The following is a 23,663-nucleotide window of genomic DNA, read 5'->3' as shown; positions in this document are numbered from 1 at the left end:
ATTTGCGAGTAGCCACGATGATCGACAAGTTTGTACCGATCAAGCAGGACAATCACAATCTCAGCAACTACAGTGTACAGTTAAATCGGTGGTTTTTGAAATCAATAGGCGCATGGCCTTCATCTTCATCCACCACAAAACTCGAGAAAATTATTTCTTTCGTTTTAATTATTTGGTGTTATTGTTTTATATGTTTCACCGTAATTCCTTGCCTATTGCACGTGATCTTGGAAGATGACAGCTTCCATGAGAAATTGAAAGTGCTCGGTCCACTGAGTCATTGGTTGGTAGGTGGTATTAATTATACCACGTTGTTACTACGGAACAAAGAGATACGGTATTGTATTGAACATATGCAGAGAGATTGGGAAATCGTAAGGAAAATGGAAGATCAACAAGTAATGATAAAACATGCAAAGATAGGTCGTTATATAACTATGTTCTGCACAGCTTTTATGCAAGGTGGCGTTTTGTCCTATTGCGCGGTGACTGCATTCTCCACGCAAACTACTGAGATCGGAAATGAAACCAGAATTGTACATATGATACCTTGTAGAGTATACAAAAAATTAATCGCGGCTGATACAAGTCCCACAAATGAAATCGTTATTGCATCACAATTCGTGTCCGGATTCATCGTAAATTCGAGTGCAGTTGGAGCTGTTAGTATCGCAGCCGTGTTCACAACTCATGCTTGTGGCCAAGTAAATCTCTTAATGGCGTGGATCCGTCAATTTGTGGATCACTCAAACGTTCAAGATAAAAATGTTGTATTGAATGACATTGGCGAGATCATTCGACATCATTTGAGGATTTTGAGGTGAAAAACTTAATTTGTTAACTATTTGTTATATTATTTTCTGAAAGTGATTTTAAATATATATTGATTGTAGTTTTATAACAGGTATCGAAAATGTAATGAGTGGAATATGTTTTATGGAATTATTCAAATGTACTGTAAACATATGTATGCTTGGATATTATATTCTTACGGTATGTTTTTAATAGATCTAGAAAGAATCTTAGAACATTAAATAAGAAATTTATTAAATTTTTTAATGACTAATATGTTTTTTTCATTGTTTGTTTTTTTTTCTATAACTTTGTCGATGTTTGTAAACATCTATAAAATTATTTTAATAATAATCAATGAAGTTGCGCATCAATAATAATATCACGTTAGCAAATAATTTCAATAATATTAATTATAATAATTTTAACTTATATTAAATTATTTAATTTTATCTATTATTTAATCTTTCTTATTTTTATGCAAATATAACAGATATTCTAAAATATTTAAATTGAAGTATACATTTTAACTTTAATATTAACTTTAATACAAATGAATAATCTAATTAAAATTTTTTATTTCTTTTTTAGGCATGGACTGGTCATGATATTCAGAATCTGATCGTATTTTCAGTAATACTTCTTTCTATGATTTTCAATATTTTTATAATATGTTATATCGGTGATATACTAACTGAACAGGTAACAGACATGCGATTTGATAAATAAATAAATTCAAAGTATCCGACATTTATCATAAAAATTTCCAATAGTGTAAAATGATTGGTGAAGCGGTTTATATGACTAATTGGTATTACTTACCTGGAAAAGATATATTGAATTTAATACAGATCATTTTAAGATCCAGCATGGTGGTTAAAATCACTGCTTATAAGCTAGTTCATATGTCCATATATACCTTTAGTAATGTGAGTCATATGCTTAATCATATTTACATGTATCTATTAATTGTTATAAAATGTAACTATTATTCCAGGTGATAAAAACTGCTTTTGCTTATTTGAATTTATTACGTCAAATGACTTAATAGAATACACTCTTAAAATATGAATACATAAACTTGTATTAAAAATATTAATATAATAATATAAATAATATTAATATAAATAATAATAATAATATAATAATAATATAAATAATATTAAAAATATAAAAATATTTCTCATCATTTTTATATATTAATTTCGAATTTTTCTAATAACAATATTATATTATTGAAGATTATTACAAATTAAAAAAATAAATATTATATATATAATTTTTTTAATCGTGATATTTCAATTTTGATATTCAATATTCATAAACTTCAATACTATAGAGTGCAATATTAAAAAATCAAACAAATTATTAAAAGAAAAATATAAATTTTGTACCTTGATTTATTAACTTCTTGATTGGTATTGTCCAGCTTGTCCAACATGTGCTTTCAAATCGTATTTCAAACATTTAAAATATCCTTTTTTTATAAATTTTGCCATCCTAAGAAGAAATTCAATTTAATAATCATCGTTCCATGTAATTATTATTGTTTGAAAGTTCATTACAAAAAATATCTAAAATGAATTTATAAAAAAATTACTCATTATTAATTTTTAAAAACTACTGTAATTGAGACAGAAAACAAAAATATCGATTCACAATATAAAACGTATCTAAAAACTAACCTCTAATATTTTCACACTATATACAACACATCTATGTATCTTTCCATTATTTGATATAAGTACTTATGAATCGAATCAACTGGTGGTCGACAGAGAGTTCAACCGCACTGGCAACTCGTATGAATCGACTTATCGTTAGTCGAAAGTATTGAAATTAGCACATGCGCATTATCGAAAGGTTCACTAATCGATGACTATCGCCTTTGTACGTTACCTTTCCCTTCAGTTAACCGTGCACTTTCGCCTTGTCAATTACCATTATGTTCGTACTTACGGATTCGTCATCCGTCTCATACAATAAAGATTGGATATACAGTGTTCAGATAAATCGTTGGTTGCTGAAAGCAATCGGTATCTGGCCTCTCTCATTGTGCGTCACCACCACAGAGAAAATTCATTCTGTGATTCTTACTTTAATCAGCATTTTTCTGATAGGTTTCCTCCTCGTACCCTGCACCCTATGCACTCTCCTTGACAAAACAGGAGATCTCGATATGAAGATTAAAATGATCGGTCCGTTTAGTTTCTGTATAATGGCGGCAATCAAATATTATATTCTTTTCTCGCGTGGATCGTACATCGGTAAGTGTATCGAGGACATTCGAATCGATTGGTCTCGTGTTTCTTCGCAACAATGTTTGGAAGATAGAAAAATCATGATGGAAAACGCGAGAATTGGTCGATCTCTGGCGATTTTCTGCGCCGGTTTCATGTATTCTGGTGGATTTTTCTATACTATTGTGATGCCTCTTTGCACAAAACGAACAGAGATGATCGATAACGAGATTGTGAGATCTCAAGCATTTCCAATCTATCGTGGCCTTCTCGATCCACGCACCAGTCCGTCCTTTGAAATCGTGCAATTGATGCAATGTTTAGCTGGTTTTGTGATATATTCCGTCACTGTAGGTGCTTGCAGTTTGGCCGCCGTTTTTGTTATGCATGCCTGTGGACAATTTCAAATTCTTGTAACAAAATTGCGAAGATTGATTGATGGACTGAAAGGAGACAAAGCCATGGAAGACATAGTGCATGAACAACGATTAGGCAATATTGTGGAACATCATTTATATATATTAGGGTAAAGAATGTGTAAATTATGTAGATTTGTATAGAAGTATTGTATTGTGTTTATAGATAACAATTTTCAGTTTTATATCCCAAATCGAAAAACTTCTAAACGAAATATGTTTCGTTGAATTTATAGGATGTACGCTGAATATATGTTTCTTGGGATATTTTTTACTTAAGGTAATGAAATGATAATATCAAAATAAATGTGATAAGAAAGCAAAATTATAATTGTTATCTTTTATTCTGAATTTTTAGGAATGGGAACAAAGTGAAACTATAGGGACCTTAACCTATTGTATATTGCTCATATCTTTAATATTCAATATTTTCATATTATGTTATATTGGTGAAATTTTATCGGAAGAGGTAGTTTTTTTTTTACAAAAATTATTCTTTTTTATTATCTGAAATAAAAAATAGAATTCACGTTTAATTATGTATCATAGTGTAGAAATATTGGTTTGTCAGCTTATATGATTGATTGGCATCGTTTACCAGGAAAGAAAGCACTCAGTTTGATATTGATATCTGCAGCTTCAAATTCTTCTACAAAATTAACAGCTGGCAAACTCGTGGAATTATCTTTGAATAGTTTTTGTAGCGTAAGTCATAAATTTATTTTTCATATCAAATTCTATAAATTATATTTTATTTTATTATTCTCTGTTACAGGTATTAAAATCATCTCTAGCATATTTAAGTTTACTTCGTACTCTTACTACATAAATATTTCATGATGCGGTAACAAAAAATTTATCAAAATTCAAAATAATTATTATTTCAAGACATTATTAAAATTGATTTTTTTTTTTACACCAAAAATTCAATTAATTTCAAAAATTATATTCTAAAATAAACTTCAGAATAAACAATTTGAAAATATATTCAATAAGTTTCAAAATCATTTAAAATCAAATAAAAAGAGAAAAAATAAGATTGATTTTTTCTATATTGAAAATTATTTCGAAAGAATAAATAATCATTATCTTCAATATGTTACACTATATTATTTAAACATCACTGCAATAATATTAAAAAATTCACATATATTAATCTTCCACTTATTAATTTTTCGATTCACATTAAATAATAGAAATATTTCAAAATCATACTTTATTTATAAAATGCATTTTATTTACAAATTTTATCGTTCCGCTAAGATAACTAACTTAATCTCTATAATCTTCACGTTGTGTATCGTCAATGAGGTGAAATGTAAACACATGGATTAACCGTTGTCAATAGTTATGGCAACAGAATATGTATCGATCGACGCGCATCATCTAACAATGTGTATATACCATTCAGTTATTCCTCCGACTTCGTACAAGAAACACGATGACGGACGACATTTCCGTGATTCAAAAGAAGTTTGGTAGTCTGAACGAATATAGTATACAATTAAACAAATGGTTCTCGAAAACAATAGGCGTATGGCCACTTCCATCCTCCACTTCGAAATTCGAAAAGATAATAACAAGGATTCTAATTCTTCTCTGTTGGATTATCGCGATATTTGACACAATATCAGGCTTATTACATTTCGCCCTTGTGAAAGAAGATATCATCTCAAAATTAAAATCTCTGGCTCCTATAAGCTATATTTTTGGCGGAGGGCTCAATTACGCCGTGTTGTTACTTCGTAAAAATGATATACTTTATTGTATAGAGCATATGGAAACTGATTGGAAGGCGATCACGAGGATGACGGATCGACAAATAATGCTTAAAAATGCAAAAATTGGTCGCATTATTTCCTGTTGCATCGCAGGCTTCATGCAAGTTAGTGCTATTTGTTTCTGCACTGTATTGGGAGTTTTCAAACGAACAATAAAAGTCGGCAACGAAAGCATGGAAATATACGTTTTACCTTCTCCAACCTATAAAATTCCGGTTGATACTAATCCAGGGCATGACATCGTACTTGGCTTTCAATTTCTGGCTGCATACATTACGAGTGCTACCGTTGTTAGCGCTTTCAGCTTTGCTACAGTATTTGCATGCCACGCTTCTGGTCAATTAACTATAATGATTACATGGATCAAAGAATTTATAAACCGGTCACAGGAAGAAAATAAGAATGTACGCATTGATGAAATAAGTGTGATCATCGAACATCATATGAGAATTCTAAGGTAACACTTTTTACGTAGTTTCCTTCTGTTTTTTTTGTCTCTTTCTGTCTATGTATCTATTTCTATCTTTCTCTAGAGAATATCTCTAATTACATATTAATTGTGAAGTTTCCTAGAACGTGCTGAACATCTATTGTGCCCAATATGCTTCATGGAAATGTTCAAGAATATATTGAGTATATGCTTGTTTAGTTATTGCATTCTTGCGGTACGCCATTTTTCAAATTAAAATATATCTGTTAAAAATACTTCGTTTTCAAGTTCAATAAATAGTTTTGTTTATATTAAAAATAACTTATCTAAATACATGTTGATGTAAATTTCATTATTATTATTTAATAAATAAAAATAAATAAAAATATTAACATATATATTTTAAAGATATTGATTTAAAATATAAATTTCTATATCAAATCTATCACTTTTAATAGGACAATTCTCTATTCGATTTGACATGAAACAAGATTCATCTCTAATATTTTTACAACTTTAAAATACATTATTATCGATTATATTATATTATCGATTAGAATTAAACTTAATCTTCTTCTAAGGATAAAGAACATTTGATATAATTGCAATTAAACAAATGAACCTAATTCTAATATAATTGTTGTAATTTTTTATAAATCTCACAAAGTCAAAAAAAATCATGAAATTAATAATATCACGAATAACAAGTGATTAATCTAATTGAAAATATTCATTTTTTTATTAGGAATGGTCTGAACATAATATTAGGATTCTCGGTACATATATTTTTGCGGTAATAAATATAACTTTAAACACATTTTTAATATGTTATATCGGTGAAGTCCTAACTGAAAGGTGTAAGGAAATTGGTAACATGGTTTATATGACAAACTGGTATCGATTACCTAAGAAAGATATTCTTAATTTAATAATGATTATTACACGATCTAGCGTAGAATACAAAATGACTGCCGGAAAGATAATTGATATGTCGGTAATCACGTTTGGTAATGTGCGTTTATTTCTTTCAATTTTTAAAGAAATATATCATTGATCTCCCAAATATTTCGAAAATATTTATGCGAATATATTTTTACTTTCAGATAATAAAAACTGTTTTTGGATATTTAAATATATTACGTCAAACAACAATGTTATAAATTGCACATGTATACATAAAAAAATATGTATCAAATATATATTCAAAATAAATATTGCATATTATTAATTACAGTCGAATAAATTTAAAAGTATATTATTTTTTTTATTTAAAATGATAAAATTAATTTAATCTCATTGTAAATACATCTGTCCAATTCATTGTCAAGTATCAACAATTTGAAATGAATACTTACATAAGTTTAAATTTATATCAATTATGCCGATTTCATATATGCTAGTAGATTCTTCTATATCACTATGATGCCTCTTAACACAAAATGACAAAAAATGATTGATAACATGATCGTGGAGTCTCAGGCATTTCTTTTTTATTGTGGGTTTCTCGATTCACGTACCATATCTTTAAAAATTATGTAATTGATGCAATGCTTGGATTTTTAATATTCCGACACTACAGATGTTTGTTGTTTGACCACCATTTTTGTTATGCACGCCTGTGAACAGTTTCCAATTTTTGTTACAAAGTTGCAAAGACTGATTTATGGGTTGAAAAAAAGCAAGAATGTGCAGACATTCCACGGCTACATGGAACATCATTTACATATACTATAATAAAAAAGCTATAAATTATATAGATTTTTATAATAATATCATACTGTGTTTATGAGTAATAACTTTCAGTTTTACATCTGAAATCGAGTTTTTAAACAAGATATTGTTGAATTTGTAGGATGTACGTTGAAATATACATGAAATATTATCTACTTTTAGTAATCAAATAATAATATTAAAATAAGAGTATAATTACAATTCTTCTGTTTCACTTTCAATTTTTAAAAATGAGAACAAAATGAAATTTTAACATATTGTACATTATTCACACCATTTAGATTCAACTTAGATTTTCATATTATATTGATTAAATTTTATCGGAAAAAAATATTTTATTTTTTTACAAAAATATTTTTTTTATATAATCTAGAAAAAAAATAGAATTCATATTTAATTATATAATTACATAATTATATAATTATGTAATAATATTATTATTAATATTATATATTAATAATATTAATATTATTAGCACATAAATATTGTTTTGTAGTTTATATGATAAATTAGATAATTCTACTAGAAAAGAACAAATTAAATTCGTGAAATTCATCAGTAATGTGAGTGAAAAATTCATTTAACTATTTTTCATATCAAATTGCATAATTTATATTCTTTATTATTCTCTGTTACAGGTATTATAATCATTTTAGATATTATCATATTAAAATCATTCGTATTCTCACTAAATATGACAAAAATTTTATGACAAAAATTTTATCAAAATTCGAAATAATTAAAATTATTTATTTATATATTTATATATTGTATATATTTATTATATGTATATAAAATTATTTATATTTGAAATAATTAAATTATTTCAAATATTTATTTATTTCAGAAAATATACTTCAAAATACTATATTTTAAAATAATATATTTTAAAATAATATACTGTAAAATAATGTATATATGATTCAAGATCATTTAAGAATCAGTCAAAAATTAAAGTTAACTTTTTTATATTAAAAATTATATTAACAAAAAATAAAAATCATAATTGTCAATACGATACGGTTTAAATACCATTATGATTACTAAAAAAATAGTATATTTATTTGTATATTTTCCATTCACTAATTTCACTTCTTTTTTTTTTAGGCTACATCAGGCCACATCCAAACACATATCATATTACAAAATTACACTTCACATATAAAAAACATCTTTTTTACGAATTTTTTTCGTTCCGTTACGACATCTAATTTAATTTCTATTAAACCATAGAGTGTATATTGTGTAACTATCGTCAATGAAATAAAACGTAAACACATGGATTAACCGTTGCCAACAGTTATGGCATTGCTATGGAATATACATATCGATCGAAACACATCATCTGTATGACATCGTATGTATACTATTCAGTCGTTTCTCCGACTTCGGTGAGGAAACATGATGGCTGACGATATTGCCACGGTTCAAAAGAAGTTTGACAATTTGAACGAGTATAGCATACAATTCAACAAATGGTTCTCAAAAACAATAGGCGTATGGCCATTTTCATCTTCCACTTCAAAATTCGAAAAAATAATGACAAAGATTCTTATTTTTTTTTGTTGGATTATCACGCTATTCATCACGATATCAAGCTTGTTACATTTCACCCTCGTGAAAGAAGATATCATCTCGAAATTAAAAACTCTCGCCCCTATAAGCTATTGCTTTGGCGGAGGGCTCAATTACGCCGTGTTGTTACTCCGTAAAAACGATATACTTTATTGTATAGAGCATATGGAAGTTGATTGGAAGGTGATCACAAAAACGGCGGATCGACAAGTAATGTTTAAAAACGCAAAAATTGGTCGCATCATTTCCGCTTGTATCGCAGCTTTCGTGCAAATTAGTGCTGTTTGTTTTTGCACTGTATTGGGAGTTTTCAAACGAACAATTAAAATCGGCAATGAAAGCATGGAAATACACGTTTTACCTTCTCCAACCTATAAAATTCCGGTTGATACTAATCCAGGATACGGTATTGTCCTTGGATTGCAATTTATGACAGGATACATTATGAGTGCCACCGTTGTTATCGCATTCAGTCTTGCTACAGTATTCGCATGTCACACTATTGGCCAATTAACTATAATGGTTACATGGATCGAAGAATTTATAAACCGGCCACAAGAAGAAAATAAGAATGTACATATTGATGAAATAAGTGTGATCATCGAACATCATATGAGAATTCTAAGGTAACACTTTTTTATAGTTTCCTTCTCTTTCTTCTATCTTTTTCTTTCTATCTATCTATCTTTTTCTATCTTCCTCTAGAGAATATCTCTAATTACATATTAATTGTGAAGTTTCCTAGAACGTGCTGAACATCTATTGAGTCCAATATGCTTCATGGAAATGTTCAAGAATATATTGAGTATATGCATGTTTAGCTATTGCATTCTTGCGGTATGCCATTTTTCAAAATTAAATATATTTATTAAATAATTTTAATTTTCAATTTTAATAAATAATTTTGTATATGTCAAAAATAATTTATCTGAACATATGTTTATACACTATGCAAATTTCATTATTATTATTGAATAAATAAGAACATTCTTTATTCGATTTAAATTAAGATTCATCTCTATTCTAACAATTTTAAAATTTATCATTGAGTTAGAATTAAATCTAATGTTTTTCTTAAGATATGAAACATTATAATTATCTATTCTAAAATAATTGAAATTAATGAAATCAACCCTATTTTAATATAATTATTATAATTTTTTATAAGTCTCACAAATTCAAGTTATAAAAAAATTATGAAAATAATATGAATACTACAGGTATCAATCGAATTGAAAACATTCATTTTTTCGTAGGAATGGTCTGAACATAATATTAGGATCCTCAGTACATATACTTTTGCAGTAATGAATTTAATTTTTAGTACATTTTTAATATGTTATATTGGTGAAGTACTAACTGAGAGGTGTAAAGAAATTGGTAACATGGTTTATATGACAAATTGGTATCGATTACATGATAAAGATATTCTTAATTTGATTATGATTATTGCACGATCTAGTGTAGAATATAAAATGACTGCCGGAAAGATAATGGATATGTCAGTAATCACATTCGGTAATGTACGTTTGTTTTTTCAATTTTAAAAGAAATAAAAATTATTAGTTATCGTAAATATTCATACGAATATTTTTGTAATTTTAGATAATAAAATCTGTTTTCGCGTATTTAAATATATTACGTCAAACAACAATGTCCTAAATTGCACATGTATTGATTACATAAAAAAATATGTATCGAATATATATTCAAAATAAACACTAGATATTATTTATATTTCAATAAATTTGAAAATATAAACATTATTTTTTTCTTTTAAAAAAATGATAAAATCAATTTAATTTCACTGCAAATATATTATTCAACTTATTATTAACTATTAATAATTTGAAATAAATACTTACATATGTTTAAACATCAACTATGCTGATTTCATGTATTCCGTAAGAATTTTCTATATAACTGTATAATAGCGTTTTAGTATGAAACGTAGAAAAATAATTAACAAGATCATAAAATCCCAGGTATCTCTTATTTATTAATAGATTTTCAATCCACAAATTATTCTTTAATCTTTCGAAGTTGTGCAATTAATGCAATGCTTGGCTAAATTTGTTATATATTACATCACTGCAGATGCTTATTGTTTGACTACCGTTTTTGCACGTTATGCACGCCTATATACAATTCCAAATTTTTGTGACGAAATTGCGGAGACTGGTCGATGGGCTAGAAATAAATAACAGAAATATATGAACAATGGCTAGATGATATTTTGGAACATCATTTACATATACTAACTTAAAGGATATATAAATTGCATAATTTTGTACAAGACTATCATACTGCGTTTATGAATAACAACTTTCAACAACAGTTTATATCTCATTTCGAAATCTCATTATCTCAAATCGAAATTTAATATTAATATCTACAAATTCAATCAAATTGACAAATGAAAAACTTGTGGAATTTCAGCTTTTGTAACGTGAGTGTTAGAGTAGATTCATTTGTCAAGATTCATCTATTTATTTATATAACATTATATAATTCATATTGTATATTATTATTGTCTGTTACAGATGTTACAATCATTTTAGGCATATTCAAATCTATCTGTATCACTAAATATTTCATGATATTTAGTGCAACAAAAATTTTATCAAAATTCAAAATAATTATTATTTCAAATATTTACTTATTTCAAAAATTATACTTATATTTTATTATTATTCTTTAAAATAATATATAAATTTCGAAATAAATAAATTTTGAAATAGTAATCCTGATATTTTATATGTTTCAAGATCATTTAAAGCCAAAAACTCAAACTTGACTTTTTTCTGTTTGAAAATTATCTCTACATTGAAAAGAAACAAAAAATATAATTGTCGATATGATACAGTACTTAAACACCATTATGATTAATAAAAAAAAAAAGTATATTTATTTATTTTTCATTTACAGTTTCGATTCAAAAATATATAATATATTTTAAAATCATATTTCAACTACAAAAAATATCTTTTTTACGAATTTTTGCATTCAACTAAGATATCTAACATAATCTTTATCAATCGACTGCACAATGTACAACACATGTCAATATTGTCAACGAACTGAAACGTAAACATACAGATTAACCGTTGCCAACAGTTATGGCAACAGAGTATCGATCGACGCATATCATCTGTACATCATATGTATACCATTCAGTCGTTTCTGCAACTTCGTTGAGGAAAGACGATGGCAGATGATATGACTGTAATTCAAAAAAAGTTCGGCAGTCTGAACGAATACAGCATACAACTGAACAGATGGCTTTCGAAAATGATAGGCGTATGGCCACTTTCATCCTCCACCTCGAAATTCGAAAAGATAATGACGAAAATTTTAATTTTTCTCTGTTGGATCATCGCTTTATTCGTCATAACATCAAGCTTGTTACATTTTACTCTCGTTAAAGAGGATATTATTTCAAAACTGAAAACGCTTGGCCCTATAAGCTATTGTTTTGGAGGAGGACTTAATTACGCCGTATTATTACTTCGTAAAGACGATATACGCTACTGTATAGACCATATAGAAACCGATTGGAAGGCTATCACAAGGACAGGCGATCGGCAAGTAATGTTTAAAAACGCAAAAATTGGTCGCATCATTTCCGGTTGCATCGCGAGCTTCATGCAAGTTAGTACAATTTGTTTCGGCATCGTATTTGGAGTTTTCAAACAGAAAATCAAAATCGGCAACGAAAGTATGGAAATACACGTCTTACCTTTTCCAACCTACAAAATTCCTGTTGATACTAATCTAGAGCACAGTATCGTTCTTGGTTTTCAATTTCTGACAGGATGCATTATGAGTGCTACCGTTGTTATCGCTTTCAGCCTTGCTACTGTATTTGCATGCCACGCTGCTGGTCAGTTAACTATAATGATTACATGGATTAAAGAATTTGTAAATCGGCCACAAGAAGACAATAAAAATATACAAATTAATGAAATAAGTGTGATCATCGAACATCATTTAAGAATTCTTAGGTAACGTTTGTTGCATAATTTCTTTGTCTTTTCATTTTTCTTTTCTATTTATTTGTTTTATTTACCTATCTATTTGTATTTATTTTTGAAAAATTTCTCTAATAACATAATAACTGTGAAGTTTCTTAGGACGTACTGAACATCTATTGAGTCCAATATGCTTCATGGAAATGTTCAAGAATATATTAAGTATATGCATGCTTAGCTATTGCATTCTTGTGGTACGTAATTCTAGAATTTATATTCATTGAGAACTTTGTTTTTAGGATCATTAGTTTAGTGCATTTCTGTTAAAAATATTTTGCATGAAGAATTCATTCGTATAATAGATGATCTACAAATTTATGTAAAAAAAATATTAAAATATTTTTACAATATTTATTTAATATATAAATTTGTGCCTAATCTTTTTATCAAGTCATTGTTTTTAATACAATTACTCTTTATTCAATTTCAATAAGGTTTATTTCTTTCATTTCTGTAATATTAAGATATGTTATAAGCATTGAGTAGTAAAGTGAAGCATTTTCAATTCGAATCGAATCTTATTATACATAATTTCTGTAATAAATAACTATAATATATAATAATATTTTCATATTTATAATAATGATTTTTTATAAATTTCATAAAATTTAAGCAATAAAAAATTATAAGAAATAATATAAACAATATGAATGATAAATAGAATTGAAAATATTCATTTTTTCATAGGAATGGTCTGGACGTGATATTAGAGCTCTCAGTGCATATATTTTTTCAGTAATGAATATAACTTTAAGCACATTTTTAATATGTTATATCGGTGAAGTTCTAAATGAAAAATGTAAGGAAATTGGTAACATGGTCTACATGACAAATTGGTATCGATTATCTGATAAAGATATTCTTAATCTGATTATGATTATTACACGATCTAGCGTAGAATATAAAATGACTGCTGGAAAAATAATTGATATGTCAGTGATTACGTTTGGTAATGTATGTTTGTTTCTTCCAATTTTAAAAGAAAAAAATTTTAAAAAATCATTGATTCTCAAAAATATTCATACAAATATATTTAAAATTTCAGATAGTAAAAACTATTTTTGCATATTTAAATATATTACGCCAAATGACAATATTGTAAAGTGCACATGTATTGAGCATATAAAAAAACATATATCGAATATATATTTCAAAACAAATATTGCACATTAATAATAATATTCAATTAAAATTGAAAGTATAAAAACTATTTTTTATATCTATAATGATTGAATGTATGTCACATCTTTCAAAAAATTATGAATTACAATTTTATAATAGAATTATATGTACAGCATGTATTTGAATGCAAAAAAAATTCAAAACTTTTTTTTATTTATGTATTTAACTTATTGAATCAATTTTATTGAAATAAATGCTTAAAATCACAATAGTGACAATTGTATTATATTATAAATCGATTATCTTTCTTTCTTAAGACGTGTTTTAAACACATAATATTATGATTCTCCAAAAAAATAAGTTTAGAAAAAATAGTAATTAAAATATTAATAATTTTAATCCATTATTATTTAATATGTACTACATTTCGAAATCATTTGCCGATATTCATATTCCAAAATATACAGTTTATTTTCTTTTGCACATACATTATCCAATTCATAGTATAAAAATTATAAAAAATTCGAAAAAATTTAAATACTCACATAAATTTAAAGTTACATCAACTGCGTTGATTTTATGTATTTCGCTGGATTCATTTATACTATTGTTATGTTTCTTTTTTATCGAATATCGAAATTATAATTCGATATCGAATATTGAAATTTGTTATATTTCTTTGTACAAAACAAAGAAATCGATAACAAAATCTTAATTATATCTTAATTATATAATTATATAAATCTTAATTATATAATTATCTTTTATTTACCGTGGATTCCTCGATCTAGTCCCTTCTTCAAAATTTTGCAATTGATGCAATACTTGGTTCAATAATATCTGCTATCATTGAATGCTTGTAATTTGACCGTTTTTGTTATGCAAAGATATAGACCATTTTGAATTCTTATGACGAAGTTGCAAAAATATTGTTGATGAACTGAAAAAAGGCAAAAACATAATGATACATGAATAATAGCTAAATAATATACTAGAATATTGTTTACATAAAAATTCTTTATACTATTTACATAAATATTTTTTATCTCAAATCGAAAAGTTTCTAAACGAGATATATAAATTTTTAGATGATTTTTGAAGTATTATCTATTTAATCAGATAATAACATGAAGATAAATATAATAAGAGAAAATAAAATAAATATCATGATTGCAATTGTTATTTTTCGTTCTCAATTCTTTAAAAAATGAAAACAAAGTAAAACGATTAAAAAATTATAAAAAGTTAATTTATTGCTCATATTTTTTATACTCAATATTTTTATACTCTTGGTGCAATTTTATCAAAATTATATTATATAATTTTACAAAATTATTTGTTTTTATATTATCTGAAATAAAAAATAGAGTTCAAATTTAATCAAATGATAGATTAACTATCTACAAAAAAAGAAAGCATTCAATTTGATATTGATACTTATAATTTCGAATTCTTTTAAAATTGACAGATGGAAAATTTATAAAATTATTTTTAGATATTTTTTATAGTTCTTGATTTATCTATCCAATTATCTATTCGTTTATTATTTAACATTGCATAATATCTTCATCATATTCCATTTTATTATTTCCTGTTAGAGATCATTAAAATTATTTCTAGTATACTGAATCTCTCCGTATTTTGTAAATTCTATCTTCTAAAAACTATATTCTAAAATAATATATAAATTACAGAATAAGCAATGGAAATATTTACACATTTTATGTGTAAATTCAAAATCATTTAATGCATCAGATAAATTAATTCTTTTTCTATTTTGAAAATTACCCCAAAGAAATTAATAATCCTGATCTTTAATCTGCATTAAATAAACTCTATTATTTGAATATCATTGTGATTAATAAAAAAAAAGTATACTTATTTATATTTTACTTACTAATTTCTCTATTGATATTAAATATCACATATCATATATCATATTTCAAAATAATGTTTTATTTTTAAAAAAGATTTATGAATATTTTCACGAATCTTATCATTCATCAAAGATATTTAATTTAATTTCTATTATTCCGAATGTCATGGAGTGCGCACCACGCGCAACTACCGTCAATGAACTGAAATGTAAACACATGGATTAACCATCGTCAATAGATGTGGTAACGGATTATATATATTGATCGACGCATATCATTTGTATGACATCGTATATGTATACCATTCAGTCGTTTCTATAACTTCGTTGAGGAGAGACGATGGCGGACGACATTGTCGCGATTCAGAAAAAGTTTGACAGTCTTAACGAATATAGCATACAAGTAAATAGATGGCTCTCAAAAATAATAGGCGTATGGCCACTTTCATCCACCACATCGAAATTCGAAAAAATAATGACAAGGATTCTAATTCTTCTCTGTTCAATCATCGCTCTATTCGTTACAATACCAAGCTTGTTACACTTCATTCTCGTGAAAGAAGATATTATATCAAAACTAAAAATGATTGGTCCTATAAGTTATTGTATTGGGGGAGGACTTAATTATGCAATATTATTGTTTCTTAATGATGATATACGTTATTGTATAGAGCATATGGAAACCGATTGGAAGACGATCACAAGGACAGATGATCGGCAAGTAATGTTTAAAAACGCAAAAATTGGTCGCATCATTTCTGGTTGCATCGGGAGCTTCATGCAAGTTAGTACTATTTCTTACTGTACTGTATTTGGAGTTTTCAAACAGACAATCAAAATCGGCAACGAAAGTATGGAAATACACGTCTTACCTTTTCCAACCTATAAAATTCCGATTGATACTAATCTAGGGCACGGTATTGTTCTTGGTTTTCAATATCTGACAGCATGCATTATGAGTGCTACTGTTGTTATCGCTTTCAGTCTTGCTACAGTATTTGCATGCCACGCTACTGGTCAGTTAACTATAATGATTATGTGGATCGAAGAATTTGTAAATCGGCCACAAGAAAAAAATAAGAATGTGCGCGTTAATGAAATAAGTATAATCATTGAACATCATTTAAGAATTCTAAGGTAATATTTTTCGTATAATGTTTTTCATTTCTATTATTCGTTTCCTTCTATTTATTTATTTATCTCTATCTGCTTTAAGAAAATTTTTCTAATTATATATTAACTGTGAAGTTTCCTAGAACGTACTGAACATCTATTAAGCCCAATATGCTTCATGGAAATGTTCAAGAATATATTAACTATATGCATGCTTAGCTATTGTATTCTTGTGGTATGTATTTTCTAAATTAAATATATTCATTGAGCACTTCGTTATTAGAATTATTAGTTTAGTGTATTTCTATGTTAAAAATATTTTGTTTGATGAATTTGCATGATGAATTCATTCATATTTTAACAAATGATCCGCAAATTAGGTTATTATGTGAAGAAATAATAGAATGATTTTAAGATATTGATTTAACACGTAAATTTGTGCTTAATTTTTTTGACGAATTCATTTTTTTTAAAACAATCATTCTGTTTTCAATTTCAATGAGATTCATTTTTCTGCCATTTCTGTAACATTAAAACATATTATTAGCATCGAGTTAAAATATGATACACTTTGCCCACTTATTTCAAAAAAATTGAAAATAACTAATTGAATCTTATTGTATGTAAATTTTATATAAATAATTTCTATATAAATAATTATAATTTATAATAATAATTTTATATAACTGAAATTTTTTTGCAAATTTTATAAAATTTAATCAATAAAAAAATTGTAAAAAATAATATAAACAAAATAAATAATGAATAAACTCGAAAATATTCATTTTTTCGTAGGAATGGTCAGAACGTGATATTAGAGCCCTCAGTGCATATACTTTTACAATAACAAATATAACTTTAAGCATGTTTTTAATATGTTATATCAGTGAAGTACTAACTGAAAAATGTAAGGAAATTGGTAACATGGTTTACATGACAAATTGGTATCGATTACCTGACAAAGATATTCTTAATCTGATTATGATTATTACACGATCTAGCGTAGAATACAAAATGACCGCCGGAAAAATAATTGATATGTCAGTGATCACATTTAGTAATGTATGTCTCTTTTTTTCAATTTTTAAAGAAAAAAAATCATTGATTCTCGAAAATATTCATAGAAATATATTTAAATTTCAGATAATAAAAACTATTTTTGCATATTTAAATATATTACGCCAAGTAACAATATTGTAATGTGCACATATATTGAGCACATAAAAAAACATGTATCGAATACATATTTAGAAACAAGCATGTTATAAATAATATTTATAGATATATATAATATGTATATTAAAAATGAAACATATTAATAATTACATTCAAGTGAAATTGAAAGTATATAGTAAAAAATATTTTTTATATCTATAATAATCAGATATATATCATATTTTTCAGAAAATCACAATTTGCAATTTTATAATATAATCATATGTACTACACATTTCTATATATACTTAAATGCAAAAAGCATCAAAATTTTTTTTTGTGTATTTTACATTTAATTGAATGCTTAAAGCACAACAGTGACAATCATATATTACAGATCATCTTTCTCCCTTAAGAACTAACTCCCTTTAGGAATAACATCATGATTCTACAAAAAAATAGGCTTGAAAAGAATATTAAATAAAAAATTACGATTTTCACATTTTCAATATTTTCTAGAATGATTTTATCTGACAAATAGCACATATCATGTTTCTATTGCGCGAATATCAAAAATAATTCATACATGTATAATTTATTTTTAGTGCACATACATTGTCCAATTAATATTATCAATTATAAAAAATTTGAAATAAATACTCACATAAATTTAAAGTTTCATCAACTGCGTTAGTTTTATATATTTCGTTTTTATATTGGGATTTTTATATTATTATGCTTCTTTCTCAAAACAAAAAGATCGATAACAAGATCGTGAAATCCCAGATCTCTCTTTTCTACTGCGAGTTTCTCGGTCCAATTTCTTCTTCGAAATTTTACAATTGATATGATACTTGACTCCATTATGATATCTATCATCACTGAATTGCAATTTGCAATTTGATCGTTTTTGTTGTATAAATATAGACAATTTCGAATTTTTATTAACGAAGTTGCGAAAAACTATTGATGGACTGAAAAAAGATAAAAACATAAAGATACATAAACAATAGCTAAATAATATATTAGAATATTATTTACATATAAATTCTTTACATTATTTACATAAATATTTAATTTTTTATCTCAAATCGTAAAGTTTCTAAATATAATAACGAATATATAATCTAATAACGAAATATGTTTCAATAAATTTTTAGATGATTTTTGAAGTATTATCTATTTAATCAGATAATAACATAAAAATAAATATAATAAGATAATAATAAGAAAATAAGATAAATATGATGATTGCAATTGTTTCGTTCTCAATTTTTTAAAAATAGGAACAAAGTAAAACGATTAAAAAACTATAAAAAGTTAATCTATTGCTCATATTCTTTATATTCAATATTTTCATATTGTTGGTAAGATTTTATCGAAATTGTATTTTATATTTTTACAAAATTATTTGTTTCTACATTATCTGAAGTAAAAAAATAGAATTCAAATTTAATCAAGTAATAGATTAATTACTTACAAAAAAAGAAAGCACTGAATTTAATATTGATATCTATAATTTCGAATTTTTCTAAAATTGACAGATGGAAAATTCGTAAAGTTATCAATAGATAACTTATAAATAGCTTTTATAATTCTTGAAAATTCTTAAAGATCTATTCATTTATCATTTAACATTGCATAACATCTTTATCATATTCCAATTTATTATTTTCTTACAGATCATTAAAATTATCTGTATATTTGCACATATTTGAATATTATTATGTATTTCATAAAATAGTTATAAAAATTTTTCAAAATTCAAAGTGATTATTGTATCAAAATTTTATTAATTCCAAAAATTGTACTCTCAGATAATATATAAATTTCAGAATAGGTAATAGAAATATTGATACATTCTACGTTATTTCAAAGCTATTTAATGCATTAGACAAAGTTTAATTTTTTTTCTACTTTAAAAATTAACCCAAAAAAGTTAATAATCGTTAATCTGTAATCTGCATTAAATGCACTCTATTATTTGAATACTATTGTGATTAATAAAAAAAATACATTTTTTTATTTTTCATTCACTAATTTCTCGATTGATATTATGTAGCACATATTATATTTCAAAATAATGCTTCACTTATAAAAAATGAGTTTTTTACGAATTTTATCGTTCTGCAAAAATATCTAATTTACTTTCTATCACTTCATTGACTGCACAACATGTGCAACTATCGTCAACGAACTGAAACGTAAACAGATGGATTAACCGTTGTCAATAGTTATGGTAACAGAATATATGTATCGATCGACGCATATCATTTGTACGACACCATGTGTATACGATATTCAGTCGTTCCTGCAACTTCGTTGAGGAAACATGATGGCGGATGACATTGCCGCAATTCAAAAGAAGTTTGGTAGTCTGAACGAATATAGCATACAATTGAACAGATGGCTTTCAAAAACGATAGGCGTATGGCCACTTCCATCCTCTACCTCGAAATTCGAGAAAATAATGACAAAGATTTTAATTTTTTTTTGTTGGATTATCGCTCTATTCGTCATAATACCAAGCTTGTTATATTTTGCTCTCGTGAAAGAGGATATTATCTCAAAATTAAAAACGCTTGGCCCTATAAGTTATTGCTTTGGTGGAGGACTTAATTATGCAGTGTTGTTGCTTCGTAAAGACGATATACGCTACTGTATAGACCATATAGAAACCGATTGGAAGGCTATTACGAGGACAGGCGATCGGCAAGTAATGTTTAAAAACGCAAAAATTGGTCGCATCGTTTCCGGTTGTGTCGCGGGCTTCCTACAACTTAGTACTATTTCTTTCTGCACTGTATTTGGAGTTTTCAAAAGGAAAATTAAAATCGGCAACGAAAGTATGGAAATATACGTCTTACCCTTTCCAACTTATAAAATTCCGGTTGATACTAATCCAGGGCACAGTATCGTACTTGGTTTTCAATTTCTGGCCGGATACATTATGAGCGCTACTGTTGTTATCGCTTTCAGTCTTGCTACAGTATTTGCATGCCACGCTGTTGGCCAATTAACTATAATGATTACTTGGATCGAAGAATTTGTAAATCGGCCACAAGAAGAAAATAAGAATATGCGCATTGATGAAATAAGTGTAATCATCGAACATCATTTGAGAATTCTAAGGTAAAATTTTTTGATTAATTTTTTTTTGTTTGTACTGTTTAACTTCTTTTATCCATTTATTTATCTCTAACTCCTTTGAGAAAATTTTTTCTAATTTTTTATGTATTAACTGTGAAGTTTTCTAGGACGTACAGAACATCTCTTGAGTCCAATATGTTTCATGGAAATGTTCAAGAATATTTTGAGTATATGCATGCTTAGCTATTGCATTCTTGCGGTATGCTATTTCTTAAATTTAAATATATTTATTGAAAACTTTGTTTTTAAGATCATTAGTTTTGTGCATTTCTGTTGAAAATATTTTTTCTAACTCATCATACGATGATTCATTCGTAATACATATCATCCACAAATTTCTTTATTATCTGTAAACAAAAATATTAAGATGTTCTTAAAATATTGATTCATGACATAAATTTGTGTCCACCTTATTTATTAAATTCATCACTTTTAATAGAATCATTCAATTTAATATAGAATATGGTTCATTCATTCTATTCTTATAACTTTAAGAAATATTATTATCAGTGAACTAGAAATTAGTGAAATGCTTTAACTTTAAGATAAGATTCCAAGATAATTGAAATTAATGAAATGAATCATATTCTATATAATTGTTGTAATTTTTTATAAATGTCACAAATTTAGCAATAATAGAATCATGAAAAATAATATGAACAGCATGAAATTGAAAATATTCATTTTTTCTTAGGAATGGTATGGACGTGACGTTAGGGTCCTCGGTGCATATGCTTTTTCAGTAACGTGTATAACATTAAATACATTTTTAATATGTTATATCGGTGAAATACTTTCTGAAAAGTGTAAAAAAATTAGTAACATGATTTACATGACGAATTGGTATCGATTATCTGAAAAAGATATTCTTAATCTGATTATGATAATGATACGATCTGGAATGGAATACAAAATGACTGCCGGAAAGATAATTAATATGTCAGTGATTACATTTGGTAATGTACGTTTATTTTTTATTTTTTTAAAAAATATATTACTAGCATTCGAAAATATTTATACAAATATATTTTAAATTTCAGATAATAAAAACTATTTTTGCCTATTTAAATATATTACGCCAAATGACAATATTGTAAAGTGCACATGAATTGAGTATATAAAAAAATGTATCCTACATATCTAATAATAAACTTTGCATATTAGTAATTTCATTTGAATGAATATGAAATATGAAAATATAAATTATATTTGTTTCATATATAATAATCACGTATATGTTGCATCTCTCTTATTCGAAAAGTTATAATTTATAATTTTATAATATTGTTATAGTATAGCACATTCCTTGCACAGAAAAAACTTACAAAATTTTTTTGTATTTATGTAATTTACTTACACCGATTTAATTATAAAGAATGTTTAAAATCTTAGTATTATATTGCAGATCGATCATGTTTATGAAATGTTTTAAACACATAATATTATTTATTTTTCAAAAAAATAATTTTAGAAAAAATATTAAGTAAAAAATAAATCATCTTCATCTACTAATTTCTAGAATGATATTTCCAAATCTAGCATTTTCAAATCATGTGCAGATATTAAAAATGTACACTTTATTTTCTTCTGCACACACATTGTCCAATTCATATTATCAATTATCAAAAATTTATAAATACTCACATAAATTTAAAGTTATCTCTACTGCTTTTATGTATTCCACTAGATTTTTTTATACTATTGTTTTACCTCTTTGCACAAAACAGAGAGATCAAAATAACGAAATCAAATCCTTTCTACAAAATCTTACAATTAATGCAATGCTTGATTCAATGATGATATCTGCCATTACTGAATTCTTGCAGTTTAGTTTTTGTTATGCAAAAATATAGACAATTTCGAATTCTTATGACGAAGTTGTGATAAACTGTAGATGGACTGAAAAAAGGCAAAAACATAAAGATATGTGAACAACAGTTAAATAATATACTAGAATATTATTTACGTATAAATACTTTACATTTAAGTAAAAAATATGAGAGATTGTAGATTTGTATGAAGATATTATTTTGTGTGTAGAAATAACGATTTTCAATTTTTTATCTTAAATCAAAGAGTCTCTAAACGAAATATGTTTTAATGGATTTAAAAATGCTTTTTGAAATATTAATCAGATGATAACATAAGAATAAATATGATGAAAATATAGAATTGCAAATTATTATTCTTCGTTCTGAATTTTTTAAAAATGGAAATAATAAAACTATAAAGAATTATTGCTCATATTCTT

At 26.0% G+C, this 23,663-nt stretch overlaps 6 protein-coding genes and 1 long non-coding RNA gene across 10 annotated transcripts; 6 read left to right on the top strand and 1 right to left on the bottom strand.

Moving 5' to 3' along the window:
• The first annotated feature begins 3 nt into the window (after nt 1-3).
• LOC122720548 (odorant receptor 46a-like) lies at nt 4-1,897 on the top strand. Its single transcript, XM_043947330.1, has 5 exons — nt 4-820; nt 894-993; nt 1,384-1,494; nt 1,566-1,721; nt 1,790-1,897. Exons 1-5 carry the CDS (start codon nt 18-20, stop codon nt 1,838-1,840), a joined length of 1,221 nt encoding a protein of 406 aa, XP_043803265.1. The 5' UTR covers nt 4-17; the 3' UTR covers nt 1,841-1,897.
• Nucleotides 1,898-2,492: 595 nt separating this feature from the next.
• LOC122720544 (odorant receptor 47a-like) lies at nt 2,493-4,357 on the top strand. Of its 3 annotated transcripts, XM_043947324.1 has the most exons (6): nt 2,777-2,847; nt 2,913-3,558; nt 3,629-3,728; nt 3,807-3,917; nt 3,998-4,153; nt 4,224-4,357. In XM_043947324.1, exons 2-6 carry the CDS (start codon nt 2,972-2,974, stop codon nt 4,275-4,277), a joined length of 1,008 nt encoding a protein of 335 aa, XP_043803259.1. In that variant the 5' UTR covers nt 2,777-2,847; nt 2,913-2,971; the 3' UTR covers nt 4,278-4,357. The 3 variants fall into 3 exon arrangements, 2 of the variants coding, with proteins under 2 accessions (XP_043803258.1, XP_043803259.1); XM_043947323.1 differs by having other exon boundaries at nt 2,493-3,558; XR_006347774.1 differs by lacking the exon at nt 4,224-4,357 and having other exon boundaries at nt 2,493-3,558; nt 3,685-3,728; nt 3,998-4,013.
• A 269-nt stretch (nt 4,358-4,626) lies between these two features.
• LOC122720558 (odorant receptor 82a-like) lies at nt 4,627-6,914 on the top strand. The gene is made up of 4 exons (XM_043947342.1): nt 4,627-5,686; nt 5,795-5,894; nt 6,405-6,671; nt 6,763-6,914. Exons 1-4 carry the CDS (start codon nt 4,890-4,892, stop codon nt 6,817-6,819), a joined length of 1,221 nt encoding a protein of 406 aa, XP_043803277.1. The 5' UTR covers nt 4,627-4,889; the 3' UTR covers nt 6,820-6,914.
• Nucleotides 6,915-8,457: 1,543 nt separating this feature from the next.
• On the top strand, nt 8,458-10,684 carry LOC122720560 (odorant receptor 4-like). The gene is made up of 4 exons (XM_043947344.1): nt 8,458-9,591; nt 9,703-9,802; nt 10,222-10,488; nt 10,571-10,684. Exons 1-4 carry the CDS (start codon nt 8,792-8,794, stop codon nt 10,625-10,627), a joined length of 1,224 nt encoding a protein of 407 aa, XP_043803279.1. The 5' UTR covers nt 8,458-8,791; the 3' UTR covers nt 10,628-10,684.
• Nucleotides 10,685-10,843: 159 nt separating this feature from the next.
• On the bottom strand, nt 10,844-21,257 carry LOC122720569. The gene is made up of 5 exons (XR_006347781.1): nt 21,130-21,257; nt 18,927-19,236; nt 14,891-15,058; nt 12,705-12,857; nt 10,844-11,155 (listed from the first exon to the last, which is right to left on the bottom strand). It is a non-coding gene; the product is annotated as an uncharacterized LOC122720569 (long non-coding RNA).
• Nucleotides 11,937-14,098, top strand: LOC122720551 (odorant receptor 94b-like). Its single transcript, XM_043947334.1, has 4 exons — nt 11,937-12,969; nt 13,091-13,190; nt 13,684-13,950; nt 14,042-14,098. The coding sequence occupies exons 1-4, from the start codon at nt 12,173-12,175 to the stop codon at nt 14,096-14,098; spliced, it is 1,221 nt and encodes a 406-aa protein (XP_043803269.1). The 5' UTR covers nt 11,937-12,172.
• LOC122720553 (odorant receptor 4-like) lies at nt 16,335-22,282 on the top strand. Of its 2 annotated transcripts, XM_043947337.1 has the most exons (4): nt 16,335-17,131; nt 17,243-17,342; nt 17,903-18,169; nt 18,251-18,382. In XM_043947337.1, exons 1-4 carry the CDS (start codon nt 16,335-16,337, stop codon nt 18,305-18,307), a joined length of 1,221 nt encoding a protein of 406 aa, XP_043803272.1. In that variant the 3' UTR covers nt 18,308-18,382. The 2 variants fall into 2 exon arrangements, with proteins under 2 accessions (XP_043803272.1, XP_043803271.1); XM_043947336.1 differs by lacking the exons at nt 17,243-17,342; nt 17,903-18,169; nt 18,251-18,382 and adding exons at nt 21,242-21,394; nt 22,107-22,282.
• Nucleotides 22,283-23,663: the final 1,381 nt, after the last annotated feature.

The sequence above is a fragment of the Apis laboriosa genome, unplaced genomic scaffold (genome assembly GCF_014066325.1).
Source record: "Apis laboriosa isolate Shangri-la unplaced genomic scaffold, ASM1406632v1 scaffold12_cov154, whole genome shotgun sequence".
Lineage (NCBI taxonomy): Eukaryota > Metazoa > Arthropoda > Insecta > Hymenoptera > Apidae > Apis > Apis laboriosa.
Note: the sequence above shows the minus strand (reverse complement) of the source record. Positions and strands in the feature narration are given on the sequence as shown.